This window comes from Panthera pardus, unplaced genomic scaffold (genome assembly GCF_024362965.1).
Source record: "Panthera pardus isolate Hobbes unplaced genomic scaffold, ASM2436296v1 HiC_scaffold_15, whole genome shotgun sequence".
NCBI classification, from domain to species: Eukaryota; Metazoa; Chordata; class Mammalia; order Carnivora; family Felidae; genus Panthera; species Panthera pardus.
This window is the reverse complement of record NW_026526710.1, coordinates 25,660,451-25,686,548: the sequence shown is the minus strand read 5'-3', so window position 1 is coordinate 25,686,548 and position 26,098 is coordinate 25,660,451. Positions and strand designations below refer to the sequence as shown.

The 26,098-nt window shown below is 37.7% G+C and overlaps 1 protein-coding gene across 1 annotated transcript; it reads right to left on the bottom strand.

The window, feature by feature from the left end:
- Nucleotides 1–21,463: 21,463 nt before the first annotated feature.
- MC2R (melanocortin 2 receptor) lies at nucleotides 21,464–22,375 on the bottom strand. The gene has a single exon (XM_019433831.2). The coding sequence runs from the start codon at nucleotides 22,355–22,357 to the stop codon at nucleotides 21,464–21,466; it is 894 nt and encodes a 297-aa protein (XP_019289376.1). The 5' UTR covers nucleotides 22,358–22,375.
- Between the last annotated feature and the right edge of the window lie 3,723 nt (nucleotides 22,376–26,098).

Genomic DNA, 26,098 nt, shown 5'->3' with positions numbered 1-26,098 from the left:
ACTAGAATTTATTATGACCATCTGAAATTTTCTAATATCCTTAAATGTTCTAATATGCTTAAATAAAACTAATCACTCTTTCAAGTGTAGGTGCTCTGATATTGGTAAGTGGCAGACAGGGTGGGGCTTGAAAGTGATAGCTGACATAACACAACTGAGTGGAAATTCAGGTAAACTAGGAGTTCACAATAAAATGCCATATTTCAGCCCACTCATCTCAACAAATATTCAGACTAGTCTTGCCATGTTAATTGGTCACAAATCCTGGATCACTGGCTGATTCATTGATTAGTCAGATCTGAGTGAGTTGAGAAGCACTAGTTCACTGCCAATTCTCTCTTGGTTGATCTGAGTCAGAAAGTTTTGTGACTGTTTCTTGTTCTCTTATGTAAGGTATATAATGCTGAAGGCCTCCAAAAGGATGCTCTGATGCAGCTGTAGTGAGGCACCTAAGATGTTTTGTTAAAGGCAGTGCAGAGGAATGGCAGAAACCAAAATAAGGAGCAAAGGGCTGGAGAAGTGGGGACACTAGGCATGGAGCTGTTCATAACTCCTGTCTTCTCCCAAAGGGAAATTTGGAATCAGGAAAGCAGGATGTAGTCTGCACAAATTTGGGGAGCAGTGAGTGTTTGTTCTTTTTTTCAATGTTTATTTTTGAGGGGAGGGGAAGGGAGAGAGAGAGAGAGAGAGAAAGAGAGAGAGAGAGAATCTGAAGCAGGCTCCAGGCTCTGAGCTGTCAGAGCTTAAACCCACAAACTGTGGGATCATGACCTGAGCTGAAGTCCGGTGCTTAACTGACTGAGCCATCGAGGCACCTGAGAGTGTTTGTTCTTATGGACATATTGGAATTAAAGTAGGTGGTGGTAAAGAAAGGAAGAGAGATGAATAAACAGGTTTTACTTTGCTTTTATAACCTTGGATTAAATTCTCTCTAGAATAAGGAGATGGGGAAACAATAGCCCACTCTAAATTAATGAATAACAAAACTTGTCCTTACACTAAAACAGGAGAAAAGACAAAGTTGTTATATAATATTCCAATCAATGTATGTGTGTTACATATATTTTCTAGAGAGTGTATAACTAAGGAATAAAATATTTTATTATTTAGCTGGAACCCAGAAGTAAGCCTTCTGAAAAATCATTACTGGTGGCTTGACTCTACCGGCTAATTGGTTTTAGTATTTTTTAGTATTTTTCAGAAATAATGAAAAATATTAGGACAGTAAACTAAACAATGAGGACAATAAGAAAAAATATATACATTATCCTCCAGCATTCACTTCTTTCCTTCTTGATCTGTCTAGATAAGTTTATTTCTTATTTTGCTAGAGGGAAAAAGGCTACTTGAAATAAATTCCTTTGATTTCCTTCTTTTCTTTCTCAAAATGTTTTTAAATTATTTACTCATCCTTTTCTCATTTTTTCTTCTCAGAGGAAGAAGTGTCTTCTCTCCTTTTTATGACCCATCTGTCTTGTACTTTCCACTGTCTTCTGCTTCCACACCCCATATGCCCACTTAACTTTTTACCATCAACTTCTACCCAACTTTCTAAATAGAAACTATTTACCTCTGTCTATAAATAATCTATCTTGACTTCTGCCTCTGGTTACAGTCCCCACTTCCTACTTTCCATTATACCTCAAAATCTTGCAGTATGTTTTTCCTACAGCAGACACTAAGGGGCATTTTTACTTTGTTTGCAAAATCCCTATTTGTCACTCTCTTTGGCCTCTGTTCAGTGTTCATTGCTAAGAATTCTCATTTATTGTGTCCCTGGCTTCCATGACACAAGCTCTTGGCAATCCTTCTTCAGTGCCTTTTTTTGATATCTCCCTTTTTCACTCTTATTCCTGTTATTATGGTAGCATAAGAAATTATTTCTAAACTGAGGTGCCTGGTGGCTCAGTCAGTTAAGCATCTGACTCTTGTTTTCAGCCCAGATCATGATCTCACAGTTTGTGAGATTGAGCCTCACATCGGGCTATGCACTGAGAGTGTGGAGTCTGCTTGGAATTCTCTCTTTCCCTCTCTCTCTGCCCCTTCCTTGCTTTCTCTATCTCTCTCTCACAATAAATAAATTAACTTAAAATTAAGAAATTATCTTCAAAATTAGTAGTGTAAAACTACCATTTATTATGTTCGTGGATTCTGTGGGTCAGGAATTCAGATGAGAAATAGCAAGATTGGCTTGCCTCTGCTCAGCGATGTCTGGGCAGGCACGTAGGCTGAGCTGGAATTATCTGAAGGTTGGTTTGCCCCCATGTCTGGTGCTTTATGCTGGCTTTTGGCTGAGGGCCTCATTTCCTCTTCATGTAGGCCTTCTATGTGGACTTTCAACATGGGCTAGTTGGGACTTCCTCACAGCACTGAAGCCTGGTTCCAGTGGGTTTTATCCCCATAAAGAGTAGGCCAGACAGGAGCTATTTCTTTGAAGGATTTGTCTTACAAATGATATAGCATCATTTCTGCCATATTCTATTGGTAAGGAGTAGTCACAAGCCCAGATTCACTGGAAACATTCTTCAGTGAAAACACTGAGTACAAAAGATTGAATTTCTTTCTCCAAATTAAAGAGAATTTTATTGATTTATTTCTTTAGAAGAGTAAAATTTTAGTACTCTTTAAGCACATACAATATGAGTCTGCTGGTCAGCAGCTTTTTCACTGATTACATGCATAAAAATGTTTAAGAAGAACACAGGTCCCAATCAAAATTGCACCAGCATTCTTCTTGAAACTAGAACAAGCCATCCTAAAATTCATATGGAACCACAAAAGGCCCTGAATAGCCAAAGTAATTTTGAAGAAGAAGACCAAAGCAGGAGGCATCACAATCCCAGACTTTAGCCTCTACTACAAAGCTGTAATCATCAAGACAGCATGGTATTGGCACAAAAACAGACACATAGACCAACGGAATAGAATAGAAACCCCAGAACTAGACCCACAAACGTATGGCCAACTAATCTTTGACAAAGCAGGAAAGAACATCCAATGGAAAAAAGTCTCTTTAACAAATGGTGCTAGGAGAACTGGACAGCAACATGCAGAAGATTGAAACTAGACCACTTTCTCACACCATTCACAAAAATAAACTCAAAATGGATAAAGGACCTGAATGTGAGACAGGAAACCATCCAAACCCTAGAGGAGAAAGCAGGAAAAGACCTCTCTGACCTCAGCCATAGCAATCTCTTACTCGACACATCCCCAAAGGCAAGGGAATTAAAAGCAAAAATGAACTTCTGGGACCTTATGAAGATAAAAAGCTTCTGCACAGCAAAGGAAACAACCAACAAAACTAAAAGGCAACCAACGGAATGGGAAAAGATATTTGCAAATGACATATCAGACAAAGGGCTAGTATCCAAAATCTATAAAGAGCTCACCAAACTCCACACCCGAAAAACAAATAACCCAGTGAAGAAATGGGCAGAAAACATGAATAGACACTTCTCTAAAGAAGACATCCGGATGGCCAACAGGCACATGAAAAGATGTTCAACGTCGCTCCTTATCAGGGAAATACAAATCAAAACCACACTCAGATATCACCTCACGCCAGTCAGAGTGGCCAAAATGAACAAATCAGGAGACCATAGATGCTGGAGAGGATGTGGAGAAACGGGAACCCTCTTGCACTGTTGGTGGGAATGCAAATTGGTGCAGCCGCTCTGGAAAGCAGTGTGGAGGTTCCTCAGAAAATTAAAAATAGACCTACCCTATGACCCAGCAATACCACTGCTAGGAATTTACCCAAGGGATACAGGAGTACTGATGCATAGGGGCACTTGTACCCCAATGTTTATAGCAGCACTCTCAACAATAGCCAAATTATGGAAAGAGCCTAAATGTCCATCAACTGATGAATGGATAAAGAAATTGTGGTTTATATACACAATGGAATACTACGTGGCAATGAGAAAGAATGAAATATGGCCTTTTGTAGCAACGTGGATGGAACTGGAGAGTGTGATGCTAAGTGGAATAAGCCATACAGAGAAAGACAGATACCATATGGTTTCACTCTTATGTGGATCCTGAGAAACTTAACAGAAGCCCATGGGGGAGGGGAAGGAAAAAAAAAAGAGGTTAGAGTGGGAGAGAGCCAAAGCATAGGAGACTGTGAAAAACTGAGAACAGACTGAGGGTTGATGGGGGGTGGAAGGGAGGGGAGGGTGGGTGATGGGTATTGAGGTGGGCGCCTTTTGGGATGAGCACTGGGTGTTGTATGGAAACCAATTTGACAATAAATTTCATATATTGAAAAAAAAGAAAATAAATCGAATTAGAGATGGTCAAAAAAAAAAAAAGAACACAGGTACAACTACACATTCTGCAACCTAAAATTTTCTATAAGTTAACTTCAGAAAATATTCTTATATTTATTGTCAATTGTTTAAGACGAGCTCATTTCTTCTATTGAGTCACTGGGTAATTTTAAGAAAATTGATTTTCCTTTTGTTTTCCCTGAAATGAATTCTCAAAAGACAATTTTAAATTGCTCAAATTTGTTGATGATGTGGCTGAAACCCCAATTAAGGAAAATTACCAAATTTTAGAACCTTTGATCTTTAGCCAACCATTTGCTGGAAGAAATTGACTTTGGGTGATGAAAGTACATTACGTTTATAACCAAAGTTGTTGCAAGGATAAATTCTGAGACTGGTCCAGAGAACCAAATACTGTCATTGCTCCCAAATGGATTATGATTGAAAACTCATCCAGATGTCCGTATTTACTAGAAGAGTCTAGTTGATGATCTCCCTAGAGCTAAGTAACCTGGAGGCAGGTTGTGAAGCATTAAAATATTAAAGTTTAAAGTCCATTAATAGGTCAGAAAGGGAAATGAAAAGACAGAAACGAGGAAAAAGTATGGTGATACTTTCATTGTAAAGTTAAATGGCAGAAGGTCAGGAATGATGATTTTGTTTACATTATTAACTATTTTATTATTTTTTAAAAGTTTATTTATTTATCTAAGAGAGAGCAAGAGAGAGTGCGTAAGTGGTGGAGGAGTAGAGAGAGGGAGGAGAGAGAGAGAGAATCCCAAGCAGGGTCCACATCACAGAGCTTGATGCAGGGCTTGTTCCCACAACCCTGGATCATGACCTGAGCCAAAATTAAGAGTCAGATGCTTAACCGACTGAGCCATCCAGGCACCCCTGAACTACTTTATCATTTATAATGATACTTTGCATTCACAGGACTATGCCTACAAAGTAAGGATTTCAGTGTGCTTTGTAGATGAATACTATCATTCTTATGAGAGATCTTAGGGAAAAAAAACTATATTTGTATAAAATTGGCAAAATAAATTACAAGTCAAAGCCCTCTTAGAATTATTCACCTTATTAGTTAACAGGTGACTGGTTTCTGAATTCTGGGTTTCTTATTTCAGATCAAAATTCAAAACATAGAGCATGAAAGTCTCTCCAGAAAGTTCATGATTGAGAACGTTTTCCTTATATATTCTTACTTTTATTGTATCATGAGGAATTTAGTTTAAAAAACGTAGCAACCATGGTTGAGTTTTCCTGAGATGTTTATTTCTTTTCCAAGTCTTGGTGAAAAGTAAATATAATATATTTGTATGTAGCTGGGGTTAGAAGATTATGATTGGTGACTGGTTTGAAGACCATTGGGGGATTCTGGTCAATAACCATTAGTATCTTAGTGGTCAGGGTTGAGAAGCAGATATTTGATTTTGAAAATTCAATAGAAATAAAGTTTTCTATCACAGGCTCTTTCTACATAGATCACATGAAATTGAAAATTGGGAAAAGCCCACGACCAAAACCATCATTTATATTTTTAAAGCAAAAAAAAAAAAAAAAAAAGTAAGTATTTTGGTTTTGCAACTATTATATTTTTTCCAGTAGGAATTTATGTTCTCATAAACTATGCTTTTAATTTCTCCAGCTTTGGGGGATCTTCCTTCTCTCAGAATTTAATAAGACAGCACTGATTTCCCATTCCATATCCTGTTGTAAGTCCAACACATCAAAAACTCTCAGGCTTTTCAGAGAATTTGCGAACCCTTGGTGGCTACCCCTTCTGAGCTCTGGCTCTTGTGGACTTCTCAATCCTTCCTCACTAGTAGAGCTTTTCTGGATTATTTGGGCTAACTGAGAAGTTTTACCACATGCTATAGAATAAGAAACTACTTGAAATTGTATATTAGTGATCTCTGCTTTTAAAGGCCTTGACCATCTTTGTTATAAAAGGAAATTTCTTACTGACCCCCTTTCTCCTAAGAACTTGTCTGCTATGATTTGCCAAGTTCCACTCTTACCCTCCTAATCCTGAACTTTTCCCCTTAACTACCTCTGCCCTGAACTGATCACCTCTTCCTTGGGCTGCTGCTGGAAAAATCAAAATAGTTGCTAACTTTGTTGTGAAGATCTTATTAGCTCTCTTTTGCTCAATCTTCTTCCTGCCCGAGTTTTTTTTTAAGTTAAAGCAAAATTACCAACAAACAATAAAATAGACCATTATAATGATCTTCTAAGTAAATTTACTTTCTATCTGAATCTAATTATTAACCATACAGAACAAGCAGAAGCTTTGAAAGTACAGTTTTTGTTTAACACGTCCAGTTAGAGTTGCCTCAGGAGGGCTCATCTTCTAGAATAGGGGTCTCAGTGAGTGTAAGGGAAGATATAAAGTTGTTTTTCTCCTATTTTTTAAGGGTAAATTTTCCTAGTTCATATGTTGTTCTATTTTGGACATGATCCTAGAAATTGTGAATATTATGTTGTAGAGACTTTGATTTTTATTATATTCTTCTAAAGGATTCTTATGATTTTGTTTAGCATGCAGTAAACTCAGACTTAAACTGAAAATGCTTTATCACCTGTAGTGTTGGCAGTTCAAATTCCTGTTTAGTTCTTTAAGCCTTATATGCAATCTGTACAGTCTTTTCTCTATATGCTTGGTTCAGGGGTCAGACCGAGGCTTGGGCAGGATTCATACTTAAAATTTAGAGGTCCGTCTTTTCTGATTTATCTCCTCTATGACACCTCCCTTCACTGGTTCCTTAGGCCAGAAAGATGGTAGACTTTACATAAGAATTTGAATCATCCTGCACTACACTGAGACTGATGTCCTTCAGATCAAAACCAAAGAAATGGGGACTCATTCATGTCAGTGTCCTCCTCCAAGGTAAAACTCCTCTCCAAAACATGCCTGCTTTTTGTTCAATTTTCATGGTCTTTAATGTATTTAAACATTGTATCCAGAGTTTATAGCGATCTGCTAGAGAGCTGGTTTTTAGGAGCCTGTTCCACTATACCTGAACTTTCTTTTAAATATTTTTTTATGATGCTTCCAGAATGTCCTCTGTAATAAATTTGGTCACAGCCCAAGATTAAGAATTAATAGCTTAACCTCAGTCTCTGTTTAACTATATGAAATGTTAGAAATAATAATAAATAACCATACTGTCATTTGTTAACTATGTACTAGTCAACATATGTGTTGTATTTTATGCTAAGTGCTTTAAAGACATTGCCTCATCAAATCCTCATTATATTACTATGTAGCCATATCAAGAGGGAGTATTAACTCAGTTTTATAGATGAAAGAAATGAAGCTTCAAAGAACTTAAATAATTTTCTCAGGCTTCCCCAGATATGAATCTAGCTCTCTCTGACACCAGAATCTGAACTTTTAAGCGCTAATCAATGTGCCTGTTTGGATTGTTTTTAGGAGTAGAAACTAGTGAAACTCATAATAACATAATCTATAAATCTAGAGCTGTAGTTAAGACCTGCCATGACAATATTTAGAAGCATGCAAGTAGTTTTCAGTAAAGCACTCAAAATTTTTAGAACTGGGTTTTTCTTTGCCAAGGTCATGCAGAAGTGGTTTTGCCATTATGCTGAAACCATGGTTTTTTAGATTTAAATTCTTGCTTATTGTTAGAATGAGTGTAGAGATGGGCTTTTAAATTAGAAGTACTTTTACATATTTGGAGTTAGAGTTTAAAAGCATGGGGAAGGTGAGCAAAGAAAAGGCTGTATATAGTGAGAGTATCAGACAAAGAAACATTAAGCTAAGCAGAGCATTTTTATGCTGTGGTTAAAAAGTTTTATCAGTAGCACCAGGTGGCTCAGTTGGTTGAGCACCTGACTCTTGATTTCAGCTCAGTTCATGGTCCCAGGGTCATGGGATTGAGCCCCACCCACATCAGGCTCTGTACTGAGCGTGGAGCCTGCTTAAGATACTCTCTCTGTCTCTCTCTCTCTCTCCCTATGCCCCTCTCCCCTGCTTGTGCTCTCTCTCTCTTAGAGACATAATTAATTAATTAATTAATTAATTAAATAAAAAGCTTTACCTACTTGTCGTCTCACACTGGAGGAGGAAGGAAAATAACAACAACAAAAACAACAACAATAATAGCAATTAACACTTATTAAGTATTTCCCATGTTGCAAGCATTGTGCTGAGCGCTGTCTTATTTATTTCTCACAAAAATCCTCTGAGGTAGGTAACATTACTGTCCCTATATAACTGGTGGAATTATGAAATCTAATTAACGTAAATATCTTGTCCAAGGTTATATAAATAGTAAACATGGATCTGGATTTGAACCCAGTAGTGTGAATTCTGAATCACTCTATCACTTGTCATGACAGTATTTTCCTATTTGAAAAAGGAAGTTCTTACCACTTCTAGGTATATTCTATGAAGTTATTGGATCAACATTTTAGCTTTATTGGTATTGGGACAGTTTTCCATGTGCCCCAGCTCTTTTCAGTTGAGTATCATCAAAGAGGCAGGCTGTTATAAATAAGCAGTGGGAAAGTTTTAGCATTCTTCAGCAAGGGCTGGGAGAGGCCATGATTAGTCCACATAATGTTCCATCCTCATTCAACAACCCCCAGACGGCTAGGCTGCTAGAAAATTGGGAAGGATAAATTAGGAACAGATAAAACAAAGAGTCTTAACATGTTATGAGCTCTTAGAATTTGTCATCTCACATGTGGCATACATTCTACCAACATAGAACTTTCTTAAAGAATTAAAATAGGTAAATTTATTAATAATCCCCCCAAATCAAGAGAAATGCACTGTTCTTGAGGGTGTACTTAGTCTTTTGTGGGTCTCCTGCCCTCTGTAATCCCTATTTTGGGCAAAGTTCTGGGAACATGGTTAAAGTCTGACCTTTAGACATTAGGAAATGTGAAGAAAGCTATACTTTCACTGCATGAGTGTACATACATATTTAAGGGCTCCTAAAGACTTAATATACAACCAAAAATTTCAATTATAACACAAACTACACTTATGTCAATAAGGGAGCATGTATGTAGATTTGCAGAGAAGAATAATGATTACTTTCTCAGCAATACTTTCTGAAGAATAGTTAGATTTTAAATACGCAACACATATTGGCAAAATAAATAACAGTTGCTTGCTATTTCTTTAATGACCATATAGTAATATCCACAAGAGATTGATATCACAAATCTAGCTTCTAGCTTCACAAATCTCTTCTAGCTTCAAACTGCTTCATGTGTAGCAAACATGGATCTGCACAAAATAGATTAAAAACCATCACTAAATGTATGTAAAGGAGTAGCCAGCTAATTATTACATGTAATTTCTTCTTTTTCCTTCTTTTCCGTTATTTTAATGGGAATATTTATGGAAGCCACATATATTGAATTTTGGCTTGTTGGTACTGCTCCCATTTCTCACAAAATTTGTTAAAGTTTGTTCATGCAACATATATTAAATTATATCATTATAAATAATTTTGAATATATAAGTCTAATTCAAGAATAAGTCTTTGGTCAAACAACATATTTTGACTTTATAAATATGGCCATAATTGATATAATGCATGTCAAAGTTTGAAAATATAGCTCAGTATTAAGCAATCTATTAATGTAATATACCACATTAATAAATTAAAGGAGGAAAAATGATTATGTGATAGATGTTGAAAAAATATTATGTAAGATTCAACATTCATTAATGATAAAGATACTGTTAGGAAACCAGGCAAAGAAGAATATCTTCAATTTGATAAAAGGTTATTTTTGAAAAATAAATATATTGGTGACATTTTAAAAAGGATTCCTAGTAAAGTTAAGAAAATATAAGTAATTCCTCAATCTTTGCTTCTTTTCACCAATTTACTGGAGGTCCTAGCCAGAGAAATAAGAAGAGAAAAGAATAAGAGCTGTATTTGCAAATTTTATCGGTGTCTACATAGAAAAATCCCAAAGAACCCAAGACAAACCAATAAAATGAGTAAGTGTCATCAGTAAGATTTCATGAAACACAAATGGTTAACAAACATGAAAATCTACTCCACCTTATTAGTCATCAGGATAGACATTTGATACCAGTCAAACTGATGAAAGTCTGAAGATACCATGAATTGATGAAGATACAGGCAAACAGGAATTTTCATACATTGCTGGTGGAATTAGAACTTGACACAATCATTTTGGAAAATAAATTTGCATTTTCCAGTTAATTTAAAGTGAGCCCACCCTGTGTGCTCCAGAAGAACTCTTACATGTTCACAAGCAGACTTACACAGCAATATTTATAGGAGCATTACTCATAATAGCGAACAATTTGAGGCAACCTAAATATAAAGCAATAGGATAATAGACAAACTATGTTTTATTCATACAATGGAATAAAAAACAGCAGTGAAGTGAATGATCTATACCTACTGGTATTAATACAAGCAAAAAAAGTTACTGAAAAATATGTTTACTATGTTACTATTGATATAACATTTGTAAAAAGTGAAACAATACAAAAATATTAATGGAATAAAAGTCTGCACTGTCTTGCACAACTTCAAGAAGCACCATTCACATGACTTCATTTGCAGTGGAACTCCCATTCAATGTAACAGGAATGGTGCTCCTTGGAGTCTTGCAATGCAGAACCCCTGGTAGTTGGCTCTGGGAGAGCAGAAAAGGGCAGGGAGGAGTGAAGTGGACCCCAGCGTATCTGTAATGTTGATTAACCCCCATGCTCAGAAAGATTTGATTCTATCTCTTTTGCATTTCTGCCTCTCCCCATATCACTTGTAGAAAAAGAATTTCAAAATAGACACACCCAGAGAGAGATGTTAACTGAATTTGAATAAATATGTATAGGGGTGAGAAGATAAAAGGCTTTCTTATGGTCAAAGTGTGAAAATTAATTTAATATTAGCTTTAGTACCAAATTAGTTAAGGCAGCAGCTAGGTTATTGTTGGGATAAAATTGCACAACATATTTCAAATCAAATATGGGTGCTATTTTGAATTATCCATGTCATTGCATTTTCCCTTTGAGGTACTGGTATGAAACCATTAAATCTCAAAATACTATCTTGTCATAGGTTTCAGACATTCATAGAAGGAAGGCACTCAGTAGGAGCATTTGGCAGAATTCATCTCCTTTGAAAGGGAATTAATCACTAGCATTTTAGAAAATATTTATTTGGCAAAAAGATTAGAAGTAATTTGAGCAGTAGATATATTAGAAATTTGCTCAGTTGGGGTAGTGGTCTTTGAATTTTAAAAACTGTACTTTGAGCAGATGCAAACAGAGAGGAGCCAAAATCTCTGTGCATAAAATATCTGTTGAGATGTAAAGGAGTGACATGTCTGATGTGTCCCATTGTGGGAGGTCTGAATGGACCAGAAGAGCACCAGGTACAGAAAGAAAGGTGAGGGTGTGGACAGAGCAATGAAATGTCAGATAATCCTAATATTTCACCACTATCCTGAAGATGGGTTAATGAATAATTACAAAAATCTTACTAGAAATGCATCCAAATATTATTTGTAATGTGCCATATCTGTTATATTAAGAATGTTAGATATTAACAAATGTTGATGAAGAAATGGATGAAGAGCGCAGTGTCTGAACAAGGTGGTTTCACTAAATGCCAGTGCCTCAACTGAATGGGTAAGGTAAGAATACTTTTTACAAAATGATGCTCAAACAGGTCCATTTTGTTTGAGATATTCCATAATATTTATACAGTTTTATTTTATACATGTTTTCTTACATCTGCATGCCTACAAACACTGTTAGTAAATTAATACAAGCATCCTTCCAAGCATCCTTCCAAGATCTTAAAATTAGCTTCACCACATTCAGAATATTTTTGTGGAGCAATAAGCTAGGATGTTCTTGAATGAATTTATTAGCTAGACCATGTCAGTTTCATCCCTCTGAGTCTCAGCTCAGAGACTGAGACTCAGAGACAGTGTGCTGTATTTCTTACCAAGGAATATTTAATATGCAGAAATTGGTGGTATGGGTGGTAATTTTAACCCAAAGGAATAAAATAAAAATTACTTGCTTCTGAAATTGTGACTTTCAGCTGTCTTTTCTTTTTAATAAAAGTCAGAATTAGACATGTTCTCAATGAAATTCACCTAGCTTGTCTACTGGACCAGTGTCTAGCTTATTAAATCCAGTTGGCTTGAGCCTTGTGCCAGGGACACAAAATTTGTAAGTGTTTTCTCTCCAAGAGCAGTAGAGCTTTGGCTGCCTTTGTGATACAGGCCCCTAGAAAATCATGCACGATATATACAGGCATACCCTTTGGCTCCTGGGACAGCATCGTTATTTTTTAACATGAAGGGCAGCATGAAACATTGAAAGAAATGAATGAGCACATAAAAGGTATTTCCTCTACATAACCTGAGTATCTGAAAGCCTTGCTGTGCACCTGCACTGCCATGTGGAAAACTGCTGGCCGAGTCCACAGGCATGGGCACTGCCTGCAGCTCACAGCTGGGCTGCTTTGCCTTCATTTTCGCTGCTGCAGGCACTTTTTCCTCCATGAACCTCCACGAACATTTCCTTTGGTAAAGGCCTGTGCAATTCTTCTCATGTTAACTTGATACTGGAGGATTGGGAACTGTCAGGCAAAGTCTTTCTTGTGATATTACCATTTCCAAGAGCCATTAAAATATCCCTGTTACCTGTCTATGTATGTAGACTCTGAGTTCAGCAAAGGAGCAAAATATAAGGGGTAAATGGTACTAAAGCCTAACTGCACTTGGGAAGCTTTGATTTTTCTGTCTGCTGGCTTCTAATGTCACTGTCAAGATGTATTGGATTTCTCTCTTTCTCAATATCTCATAATAAAAATCATGGTAATTATACCTAAGAATATTAAGAAAAGATTAATCAAGACCTCAAGAACTAGAGGTATCTCATATCATTCTGAATAGCAGGGATGATGAGTCTGGGTCCCTCCTGCTCAGAGCCTTGTCACTCCCTGGTCCCTGAGGGCTTGCAGAACTCCACCTGAATTTTGAAAAACCTCATAAACTCTCATTAACTGGCCTCATAAACTCTCTCATTACAGCAAGTGCAGGTAAATGAAGGAATTACCAAAAGGTATGTAGTTGCTAACTTACTATAACTAGGGCAAGAATCTAGATCTCCTGCTTCAGCCAAAGTGTATTTCCTACTGCACCACAATGTATCCTATAAAATGGAAAAGGTTTAATTTGTTGTGTTGTTGTTGTCATGGAAGAAAATGGTACTCAGTGCTCCTGTGCCTCATGAGGTTATGGGGTGGCAGTGATGAAGCAGTGTAGTGTGCTGTATTTCTTACCAAGGAATATTTAATATGCAGAAAGCAGCATATCAGAGCTGAACCCAGAATTGGGCCTTCTATGGGGTAGGTGGGTCAGGGGATTCCTGAGAATATGGCATTTTCATTACTTTATATTCTTAAGGGCTTCTCTTTTGGTTTAAAAGAGAAGGAGGAATTTTTTTTTTCATAGGAATCTAAAAGAGGAAACTGAGGTGAGCAAAGGAAATGGAATGACACCAGCCATCCTCTCCAGCGCTGGTGGTGGGTTCTCATGGAGAGAACATGAAAGAACAGTTTGCACAACCAACCTTGTGAGACTCTGAGCATAAGAAGTAAGAGGCAGATCCCAGGAGAGGGAATCTGCTCACTCAGCAGAGACAGAAGCCTCATCAGCAGCCCTAAACACAGGCAGCTTTGGAAGCCTTTCCCTGGATCTAGCAGTTTTCCAAGTTTGGTTCCCACACCTGGCTCTCTGTATACTCCCCCCTCAATGTGCCATTCACTCACATGGCTTCCATTATCACTTACTCTGCTATTGACTCCCAAGTTAATCTTGCTTAGGCCTCCCTGTGTTCCTCACTCAAAATGCCAACTCCCTAATTGAAATCTATGCTGTTTCCTGGGCACCTCACAACACACTTCTCGTCTTCCATTCTCCATCTCTGTCTGTAATGTCCTCTCTACAGCCCAATCAGACCCAGAGCCATCTCAAGTTCCTTTATACCCCTTTCCACATCTAAGCTTTGGGCATGTCTGTCCAATCTACCTCAAGACTGAATTCCTGCACCTCCTACTCTCCATTAGTGATCCAGACCACCATCATCTCTTGCCCAAAGAACAAAAACAGTATTTAGATGATCCCTGCTTTGCGTTGTTTAATTCATGATCCACACAAGTGCCAGAGATGTTTCTAAAATGAAAACTTTTGTCATGCTACTCACTCCCTGGTTAAAATGTCTTCAGTTAGAAAATCTTTTATAATCAGTCACTCCTCACAACCCCAGTGCAACATGGGGTCCTGTCCCCATGCTTTAATAAAATCAACTTTTTGCACCAAAGATGTCTCAAGAACTCTTTCTTAGCTGTTGGTTCTGAACCTCAACACTTCAAACCACATCACTGCTATATAGTATATTTGAAAGTTACTAAAAGAGTAAAAGAGTAAGTCCTAAAAGTTCTCATTACAAGGAAAGCAATTTTTTTTTGTAATTATATGAGGTGATGGTTGTTAACAAAACTTATTGTGGTGATCATGTTACAATATATATGTCAAATCATTCTGTTGTACCTCTTGAACTTATACAGTGTTGCACATCAACCAAATGTCAATAAAACTGAAAAAAGATGCCATATGTTTTCTTACAGAAATTTAGTTGCTTCTTTCTTTATTAAACACTTTTCTGGTTGCTGTGTTTGGTTAGATTCTAGAGTTCAGAAAATTTTATGTAGTCAGTTTTTGCTTCAGTGAAAAGACCAAATCTTGGAGCTCACTACTCCATTATTTCTGTGGTCTCACTTCTGCATTCTCTTTAAATCGTCCAGTTGTTGCACTTTAATCTCTATAATTTGCATTTAAAAAATAATTTATATCTTTTTATTGATAGTCTGTTTTTGAAGTGACATTGCCATCATACTTTCTCTTCTTTAATCATAGTTTTCTTTAATTTTTTGAACATGTTTATAATAACTACTTTGGCATCTTTATTAGACATCTGGTTGCTCTCACAGGCAGTTTCTATTGCCAGCTTTTCTCCCCCTGGCATATGGATCACACTTTCCTGTGTTTTTTGCATGTCTTGTAATTTTTTACTGGGAACTAGACATTTTAGGTAATATAATGGAACAACTCTGGGTCCTGGTTCCCTTTCCCCCTTCTAGGGCTTATTTTTAGTTGCCTATTTATTTGTTTAGTGACTGGCTGAATTATTTCACCCTGCAGTAAGATGAAGTATTATGCCTCTGACATTCCCCTTGATGCAGTTTTGGAGTGGTGGTGAGAGTCCAGAACTGACGACCAAAAAAGAATTCTTGAGATGTCATTGGTGCAAAAAGGTGTTTTTATTAAAGCATCAGGACAGGACCTGCAGATAGAAAGCGCTACACTGGGGTTGTGAGGAATGACTGATTATAGAATATGGAGTTACAGGAGGTAAAGGCAATAGGGAAGTTTCCAAAAGAACTTTCATATTCTAAAGAGGACTCATAAGATACTGGAGGCCTTGTTATTGTCAAGCTAAGGTTGGTTTTCCCTCTAGCAAAGCATTAACATTAAGACAGTAGGGAGTTCTGGAGAAATGTCAACTCTTCCTGCTTCACGTATTTGTCAATGTGCTGCAGTTTATAAAGAAATTTAATTTTATTTACATTTTCTTCTTGCCTTTGTCCCCCACATCACTATGGAAGAGGGGGTGATATTAGGGCTCCAGGAAACTGAATCTATAGTTTTCTGGAGATTGCCTTTTTTCTTATAAATCATTAACATAGTTGCAAAGGGATGAAGACTCATTTCCTGCATGACTGTGATCTCTATAGGTTAACCATTTGTTTTTCCCTTTCCTTTGTTCCTTGACAGTCTGGAGTGCCTTAGGAATATCATACATATCCCACCCAAGGGAGGATTTGTGGGGTGTCAGCTTGCCTTATGCTCCCTCATCACCCTCAGGAGATACAGTTTTGGGTTTGCCTTGGAATGATGATGGTTTGGACAGGGCTATTTGATGGCTCTTTCCCTGGCCATATACAGCTGATAATCACCACTAATTGCTGACTCTGTTGTTTTCCACAATGTCCTGATGCATAAATTGCTCCAAAAACTAATCTAACTAAATTTGGGATCGCTTATAGGGAAAGTTCTCAAGGTCAGTGATTGAGATTTGTTCTGACCCTAAAAGGGCTCCCACTGCTGCCCCACTTCTTTCAGCAAACTTCCCAGCATATATACTCACCTATACCTTCAATGTATCTATTGTTCTCACAATTAATTTTTGCCAAACCTCTACTGTTTTCAAGAGTACGGGAACTTATCCACACTATTGAAAATGAAGTCTGCTACTTTGAAAAGATATTAGGAGCTATTTGTTTTGGAGCCTACTTCTCCCCTCAGGCAAAATCCCTGAGCCAGTATCTCTGGAGGTGGGTGGGAACAATGGGGTCCTTCTTTCTGAGTGACATCCTCACTTTAGTGTTTAAGTGCTCAGTGAGGTGGAGCAGTAGGCTCAGGTGCTCCCACCTTGCCTGTCTTGGTGTAGAATGAGACAAAGTGAACAGTCACTATGCCATGATATGGCTATTTGTTTGTATGTGAGGCATCATAATTACAGAGCTCTGGGGCAGGTGGCAGCCTGGAAGTTGACTTTTGACTCTGCCATGCACTGTTTTGATTTGGGTAAGTATATTCATTTTCCATAGCTGCATAACAAATTGCCATAAAATTAGTTTAAAACAACACACATTTGTTATCTCCCAGTTTCCATGCCTCGTAAAACTGTACATGGCTTGGCTGGAAACTCTGCTCAGTATCTCACAAGGCTAAAATCAAGGCCTGAGCTGTGCTGCATTCTCATCTGATGCTGAAGGGCTGGTTCCAGACTCATGTGGCTGTCAGCAGCATTCAGGACTCAGAACTTCTGGTTTTTTGCCCAGCTCCCAGAGACTGCCTGTAATTCCTTACTACCTGAGGTTTTCCAAATGTCTGTTTACTCAAGCCAGCCTGTAGCAAGATGATGTTTTATATAATGTAATATAATCATGAGAGTGATGTCCCATCACATTTGCCACATTCTATGAGTTAGAAGCGAATCACAGTCCCAACTATACTCAAGGGACAGGGGTTATATGATGTGAAACACCAGGAGGCAAGGATCATGAAGATTACTTCAGAGTCTGCTGAATCAGAAGGTACTTAATATCTCAGAACCTCCGCTTATTCACGAGGAAGAAGAAGAAGAAGAAGAAGAAGAAGAAGAAGAAGAAGAAGAAGAAAGTGAAGGTATAATAGTACCTATTCTTAGGATTGTTGTGAGGACTAAGGCATGCAAAGCTTTTAGAATAATACCTGGTTTATTGTAATTGTTCAGTAGTACATAGGTACTGTTGTCACTGCTTTTAATTCCTAGATCTCCACACAGCCCAGGAAACATCAACTCTGACAATTGTTCATGATTTATTGATTTGACAGCTCTTAAACAGATGATTTGGGGGTGCTCTTTGGCTGCTCTCAGTCCCTTTCCATCCTCAGCCCAGTAAATGTATGGATGAAAGAATGGGGTGTTTATTGAACTATCTACTCATATCTGTCCATGACTAAATGGGTGTCTTAGTCTTTGCAGGCTGCTATAACAAAATGTCATAGGCTGTGTAGCTTATGAACAACAGAAGTTTATTCCTCACAGTTCTGGAGGCTGGAAGTCTAAGATCAGGATGCCAGCATGGTCAGACTGGTTCACAGCTGATGACTTCTCTTGCTGTGTTCTCATGTGGTGGAAAGGATGAAGGATTTCTCTGGGGTCTCTTTTATAAGGACACTAATCCCATTCATGAAGGCTTTACCTTCATGACCTAATCACTTTCCAAAGGCCCCACATCCAAATACCACCACCTTTAGGGGTTTAGGTTTCAACTCTGAATTTTGAGGGAAAACAAACATTCAGACCATAACATAGTAATGGGAAAGTGAGGGAGAGGAAGAGGAAACTTCCCTCCTTTTTTAATATGTTATGGAACCAGGCTGGAACGCTGGTGGAAAAACCAAGTGGCACTTGGAGATCTTGGTGGATTGGAGATTTATTTAACACCGGCGGGCTCAGAGGAGACTGTTTCTCCAAAGTCTGAGCCTGGACTGTAAGTGGGGAGGGTAATTTATAGCTGACAGCCTCCATATCTGTGGGGGTTTTTGCACACACAACAAACAAAGGAAGAAGAAACTGGAGGAGGGGTCTCTAAGCTAGACACCAGAGTTTGTTTTAGTCCAATCAGCCATCTTTGGTGTACTTTATCCAGTTCTCCAACAACTAGAGAGGGCTCAAAAGTACTATAGGTACTTAGAGAGTAAGTAAGTGAAACAAGTCAGAAAAAGAAAGACAAATACCATATGATTTCACTTATTTGTGGAATCTAAAACAGGAAAACGAACAAATAAACAAAAAACTAAACAGACTCTTAAATACAGAGAACAAACTGGTGGTTGTCAGAGGAGAGGTGGGAGGGTGAATGGACAAAATAGATAAAATAGCTTAAGAAGTCCAAACTTCCAGTTTTAAAATAAACATAAGCCACAGAGATGAAAAGTATACCATAGGGGATAGAGTCAATAATATTGTAGTAAGGTTGTATGGTGACATATGATGATCACATTTATCTTAGTGAGTGCTGAATAATGTATAGAATTGTCAAATCACTATATTGTACACCTGAAAATGATATAACATTTTATGTCAATTATACTTCTATATAAAAAACCTAAAAAATAAAAAATAACACGAACAACAAAAAGAAAGGCAAAGAGATGAAAAAAAAAAAGAGGACATCAAGTCTGCTATAGTACTTCATCCTTTATCTAATCTTAGCTGTCTGGTCCAAGGCTAGATTATCAATAAAACTGTACACATGCTTATGGCATCAGCAAAACAGTTTTAAAATGTGCTATTTTGATAAAAAAAAATTGAAGTGATCATCATGGGAAAAATCTGAGCCTTGTTGATCTTCCTTAACTCAGATGTGTGAGGCTTAATACTGCTTTTGTTTGAATTACATATGAAGGTACAGGTAGGGAACCACACTTTTTTCAGTAATTATTAGTATTAAAGACTTTGAACTGATTTGAATATAGCTAAGGACCTAGAATTGGAAATGTCTTTGACTTGGCACTCAGTCTTTATTTTTGCTTTATACACTATTAGAATAACTTTCTTGATTTTGTTTCTCAGATTAAATGCAACAAATGAAAGGCAGTGAGAGGTGGAATTTCCTCTGACAACAGATGTGACAACTGACAGCTTGGGAGTGATAAGGGGATGGAAACAAATACAGATTTCAACAAGCATGGCAGTTTGGGACCTTTTATGACAGGTGTTAAGTTACACTACTCACCCCTACAGCATCATAGAATAGCACAGCATCAAAGAAAGTTTACATTTTATTGAGAATACTCAATTTAATCACAGAAAAGATGTTTATACATTATTCTTCGGTGGAAATAACATTTAAAATCATTTATAAGCTGTGCTTTAGATTTTATGAAAAATAAACTTACATGTACTTAAAAACTTAAATCCACGTTAGCGTCCATTAGAATAATATTGTGCATTTGGTGAGAAGTAACCAAGGAAGGAACACAGAACACAGAAGGCAAGACATACTTTGGGTTCCATCTTCAATCTGTGATGTACACCGTGCCAGCTGCCATCTTCCCTTTAACTATGTACTTCCTGCTTTGCTTCTTAAGTTCATGTGCTTACCCCCATCTGATGTCAAACCCACTACCAGACCAGCAGTCCTGTTTGTGGCTGGCTTCTTCTTTTGACAGCTCAAGGAAAATTCCCTTGAGGGTCAAGTATTTCCTCTTCCAGAAGACATAACCACTCTCATTGTGTTCCAAGCAGCCCTGCTCTGTGGATTAAAGACCTTACTTCTTTCCTCTCATCATTCATCCCTTTAAGTTACTCTCCAACTTAGTGAGGATTTATGGTCAGAATTTGCTTCTTTTTTAAGCTTTATCTTTAACTATTAATAATGGATGAACTTACCAATTTTTTTCTATATTGTCACTGGGGTGCCACTTTTCAATATCTAGCATCTTTCCTGTGGCTGATGGTAGGATGAAGTTTTCCAGTGACTGGATCTGCCTCTTAGACTTATCTGTGGCAGGAGGTAAAATGTTTTTCATCAGTCTCTGGCTTGGGTCTCAATAATAGGGCTGTTCTTGAAGTGGTGTTTTGTTTTTGTTTCCCCCATAGTTCCAAAGAATAGTGAACACCCACACATGCACACACACACACACACACACACACACACACTCCAAAATATATATTGGGGCTTGGGGTCTCTTTTCCTTTACCCCTAATGTTCCAACAAATACACAAAGACTGGTTATACTTTCTTCAAATAGTCACAATTTTCTTCTGGCCTTTGTTTCCATATAGGAAACAAGTGGATTAAATTATTATTTCTTCCTCTGAAATTTATGCTTCTAAAGCATGAGGAGTTTTAATGAGGAAAGGACTTTAAGGCCAGTGGTATACTACATGAGGAAAGAAGACTAACAGAGAAGGTTCCTTTATTATTGAAGACTCAAAGTTGCTTATTTGACATTTATAATTTATACCATGCCTGTTTCCAAAAAATTTGAGATGGCATACAGTAAAGCAGGCAGGCAGGAGGGAGGGAGGGAGAAAGGGAGAGCAGGGATTCTGTGTGGTAGTGCATGATAGGCAAATTCAACTGCAGTAATTTATTGGCATCTTTGACTTACAAAGATATTGCAGCTTGTGCCCTGAGTATTTGTCCTTGTACTTTAACTTCTAGAAATTGATTACAATGGTCTCCAGGCTGGAAAGGCCACCCCAGAAACAGACTTGATAGATAGCTATAGAAGAACAAGTTTTTGCCTTAGTGCAAAGCTCTCAAATTTGTACTACTGTCTGTGCTTTGTATTCTGTACCTCTTTTTAATATATTATTTTATCTCCTTAGTTATGAAAGTTGTACTTACAAGACTTCACATAGGGTTAAGCTATTACAAACACTAGTCTGTGGGATAATCCTCATGCACATTAGGGAAGGAAAGGACAGTTGGGAAGCATTAGCATTTGTTGGTATGTCATGTTATTCTGTCCCTTGACAATATTATCTCCATGGCTCCTAAAATCAGGGACCAATAATTCTACCAGCACTTGCTACAGAGGATCATCTTTTTAAATGCATCCCTGAGCTCTTGGCTCCGGAAGGCATATATAAAGGGGTCAATGACTGCATTGCACATGATCAACATGCCATTCACCTGGAAGAGGGACATGTAGCAGGCACAGTAAGGGTTATTTGGGCAAAACGTCATTAACAGGATGTGAAGGACAAAGGGGGCCCAACAGAAGATGAATACCCCAAGTAGGATGGTCAGTGTGATGGCCCCTTTCATGTTGGCTCTGGGAAGGGTCAAGATCTTCCTGGCATGGGACCGAGCAAGCAAAAACATGTGCACATAGAGGCACAGGATAAAGACCAACATCAGAGGAAATAGCGATGTGAAGGTGATCACTGTGGGGATGTGATGGGAGAAGATCACCATGGTAACGGCGCTGCCTGTGCAGCTCACCCAGATGACCATCAGGACGACAATGGCACGGCGCATGGTCACAATGCTGTGGTACTGTAGAGCATGGAAGATTGTGAGGTAGCGGTCAACAGCTATCACAGACAGGCTGAAAATGGAGCCAAGGAGGGAGAGGATGAACAGGGAGTCGATGATGTCATCTGCTGTGGTTTCAAAATTACCACGAGGCTTGAGATAACCCATGTTTCTGAACATGATCAGGATATTTTCCAGGATCTTATATAGGCTGCCTAACATATCAGAAATGGCCAAGCTGCAAATGAAAAAGTACATGGGTGACTGGAGATTCTTATTCTTCATCACAGCCAGAAGGACCATCAGATTTTCCAAAACTCCGATGATGGATATTGTGAAAAATATCTCTTCTGGCAAAACCACATGAGGGCAGTCTGAATTATTTCTTGTTGTATCATTGGTGTTTTCATATAGATTGATAATATGCTTCATTTCTCCTGCTAGTGGTTAAGACAGGGGTGTTACTTGGACTAGACAGAAAACTTGACTGATTCTTCAGAATCTTTTCTTCTTTGTAGTACTTGTTGGAGGTACAAGGTAAAACCACCTGACCACCTAAAGAATATACAGCAACATTAGTTGCAAAATACTCTACAAAGTAAAAACTGAGTCACATTTTCTTTCAGAAAGCTCTATTGTTTCAACGAAATACGATGGTGTAGTAATTTAAAAAAAGCAATTTACTGGACCCTCATATTAACTTCTCTATGAAAAAAATCTTTAGTGGAATTTTAAGCCCAGAGATAAAAATAATCATCCTTTGTCATCTGTCCTTTCCATTCCCCACCTTTCTCATGAATCCAACTGTGTGTGAGAAAAATTAAAATAAGAAAATAAGTAAAAAAAATGAAAGCCATGTGTAGAAACAGGAAAGCACATAACTACCCTTCTTTGATTTGGAGGTAGTGGCTGGATTCAATGAACTAATGAGATGTTTAGGTTCTTTCTATTCCACTGTTTGTCTTTCTGGGTCACTGCCTGACCCTACAACTTATGGGGTAATGGCAAGAGTATTGATGTGTCATCCCCAAAACTGACTATGAAATATGTGTTATTACTTCCGTTTCAAAGGTAGAACTCACAGGAGTGGTAGTTCTAGAGACTCCCAATATTTTCAAGGTGTTGGAATTGAATTATGACAGCAGAAGGGTTCAATTTCCCTTAATTAGAAAGGGCTGAGTAGATAGATGATAGTTGAATGATTTTGAGAAGTCTGCTTCTGGTGAGAGCTTGTGGAATTTTTACTGATTTAGTTTTCAGATAGTTGGACACAGGTAGTTTTATGAAATGTATAAAATTTGCCTTCGCCGAGATGATGGTTTTAAAGGTCACAGATTCTTTATACTTTTCCCAAGAAGTGGAGCTTAATTCCCCTTCACTTGAGTGTGTGGGAAGCCACCTGCCATATTGTAAGGTTGTCCTGGGGAGAGTAAATCTAGGAGTGTAGCATTTGATCAAAAGTCTGCAAGGCACACATTACTATATTACAGTAAGATTTCTCCTGGAAAGGAATTAATTTCCTTACAACGGACTGAAGTCATAGGTCATGTATTAAGGTGGAAGTTTATGAATTAGGTAAGTCAATGTTAAGAAAGATGTGGAGCGGCAGTTGGTAGCAACTGATAGGATTCTGCCTAGGCTGATCAATTTGTCTCTGTTTGCCTAGGGCTGAGAGGCAAGTATCAGGCTTCTCCCTTAGCCCCAGGCAAACCAACATGATTAGTCACTCTAGTTCCACCTACTTAGGTCCAGGGAAGTCTGTAAGTTGTCAGTGTGCACTCATGTGTCCACACGTGTTCAGGAGGATGGGGCGAATAATGGTTAATTTTATGTGTCAACTTGACTGGGCCCTATATTAGGTCAAACATTATTCTTGGTGTGTCTGTGAAGGTGTTTTGGGGTGAGATTAACACTTCAATCAGTATATTGATTAAAGCAAGTTGCCTTCTCCACCAGGCCTAATTCAATCTGTTGAAGGGCTGAGTAGAATAAAAAGCCTCCAATGAGTAAGGGGGAGCTCCTTCTACCTGCTGCTGAGATGGGCATTGGTCTTTTCCCACCTCTGGACACAAACAGGAACATCAGCTCTTGGGTCTTGAGGCTGCAGCCTTCCTGATGGAATTATACCATTGGCTTTCCTGGGCCTTCAGTGTGTGGACTGAAGATCTTGTAACTTCTCAGCATTGATAATAGTGTGAGCCTATCTCTTATAACTTATCCCTTCATATCATCTATCTATCTATCTATCATCCACCTATTGTCTATCTTTCTATCTCTCTATCATCTACCTATTATCTATCTAGCTATCATCATCATCATCATCATCATCATCATTATCTATTATGTATTATCTATCTATCTATCTATCTATCTATCTATCATCTTCTGTTGGTTCTGGTTCTCTGGAGAACCAAATAATACAGGGATCAAGACTGTCCAGCATGAACCACCTATGGAGATGCTGTCTGGAAAGAGATTCCTGTCTTCTACTTGAGTTAATTAAATGTGATCAGACTTGGTGGGTGTGTGTGTGTGTGTGTGTGTGTGTGTATGTATTAAAGTGTTGTTGATATACAATATTATATTAGTCCCAGGTGTACAACATAGTGATTCAACATTTAGATACATTCAGAGCAATTACCACAATAAATCTAGCTATTGTACAAGGTTGTTACGTATTACTGAGTATATTCCCTATGCTGTACATCGTATCCTCATGTTTTGTTTATTTTATGATTGAAAGTTTGTACCTTTTAGTCTCTTTTCCCTATTTTACCCATCTTCCTCTTCTCCTCTGTCAACCACCAAATTATTCTCTGTATCTGTTTTGTTTTGTCTGTTTTTTAGATTCTACATATAAGTGAAATCATACAGCATTTGTCTTCCTTGTCTTGTTTAGCATAATGCCCTCTATGTCCATCCATTTTGTCACAGATATCAAGATTTCATTCTTTTTTATGGTTGAGCAATATTCATGTGTGTTTGTGTGTGTGCATGTGTGTGCACATGCACCACATTTTTATCCATTGATCTGTTGATGGACACTTAGATTGCTTTCATATCTTGGTTATTGTAAATAATGCTGCAATGAACATATGAACGTAGGGATGCATGAATCTTTTCAAATTACTGTTTTCATTTTCTTCATATAAATACTGAGAGTGGAATTGCTTAATCATATGGTAATACTATTTTTAATTTTTTGAGGAAACTCCATAATGCTTTCCATAGTGGCTGCACCATTTTGTATTCCCATCCACAGTTCAGGAGGGTTCCTTTTTCTTCACATCCTTGCTAACATTTGTTGTTTCTTGTCTTTTTGATACGGCCATTCTGTGAGATGTGAAATGATATTTCATTGTGGTTTTGATTTGCATTTTTCTGATGATTAGTGATGTTGAACACCTTTTCATGTGTCTGTTGACCACCTGTATGTCTTCTTTGGAAAAATGTCTATTCAGGTCCTGTGCCTACTTTTTAATTGGATTGTTTGCTTTTTCATATTGAGTTATGTGAATTCTTTATACATTTTGGATACTAATGCTTTATTGGTTATATCATTTGCAAATATCTTGCAAATGGGTTGCAAATAGGTTGCCTTTTCATTTTGTTGATGATTTCCCTTGCTGTGCAAAAGCCTTTTTGTTTGATGTAGTTCCATTTATTTATTGTTGCTTTTTTGCCCTAACCTGAGGAGACAGATCCAAAAAAATATTGTTCAGACCAATATCCAAGAGCTCACTGCCTATATTTTCTTCTGATAGTTTTATGGTTTCTAGTGTTACACATAAGTCTTTAAATTATTTTTTATTTTTGTAAATGGTATAAAAAAGTGGTCTAGTTTCATTCTTTTACATGTAGCTGTCGAGTGTTCCTAACACCATTTATTAAAGAGACTATAATTTTCCCATTATATATTCTTGCCTCCTTTGTCAAAGATTAATTGACCATGTAAGTCTGTGTTTATTTCTGGACTCTGTTCTGTGTTCCATTGATCTGTGTGTCTGCTTCTGTGTCAGTACCATAGCGTTTTTATTACTATAACTTTGTAATATAGTGAAATCAGAAAGCAGGATGCTTTCAGCTTTGTTCTTTCTCCATGTTGCTTTGGCTATGTGGGGTCTTTCATATTTCCTTACAGATTTTAGGATTCTTTGTTCCAGTTCTGTGAAA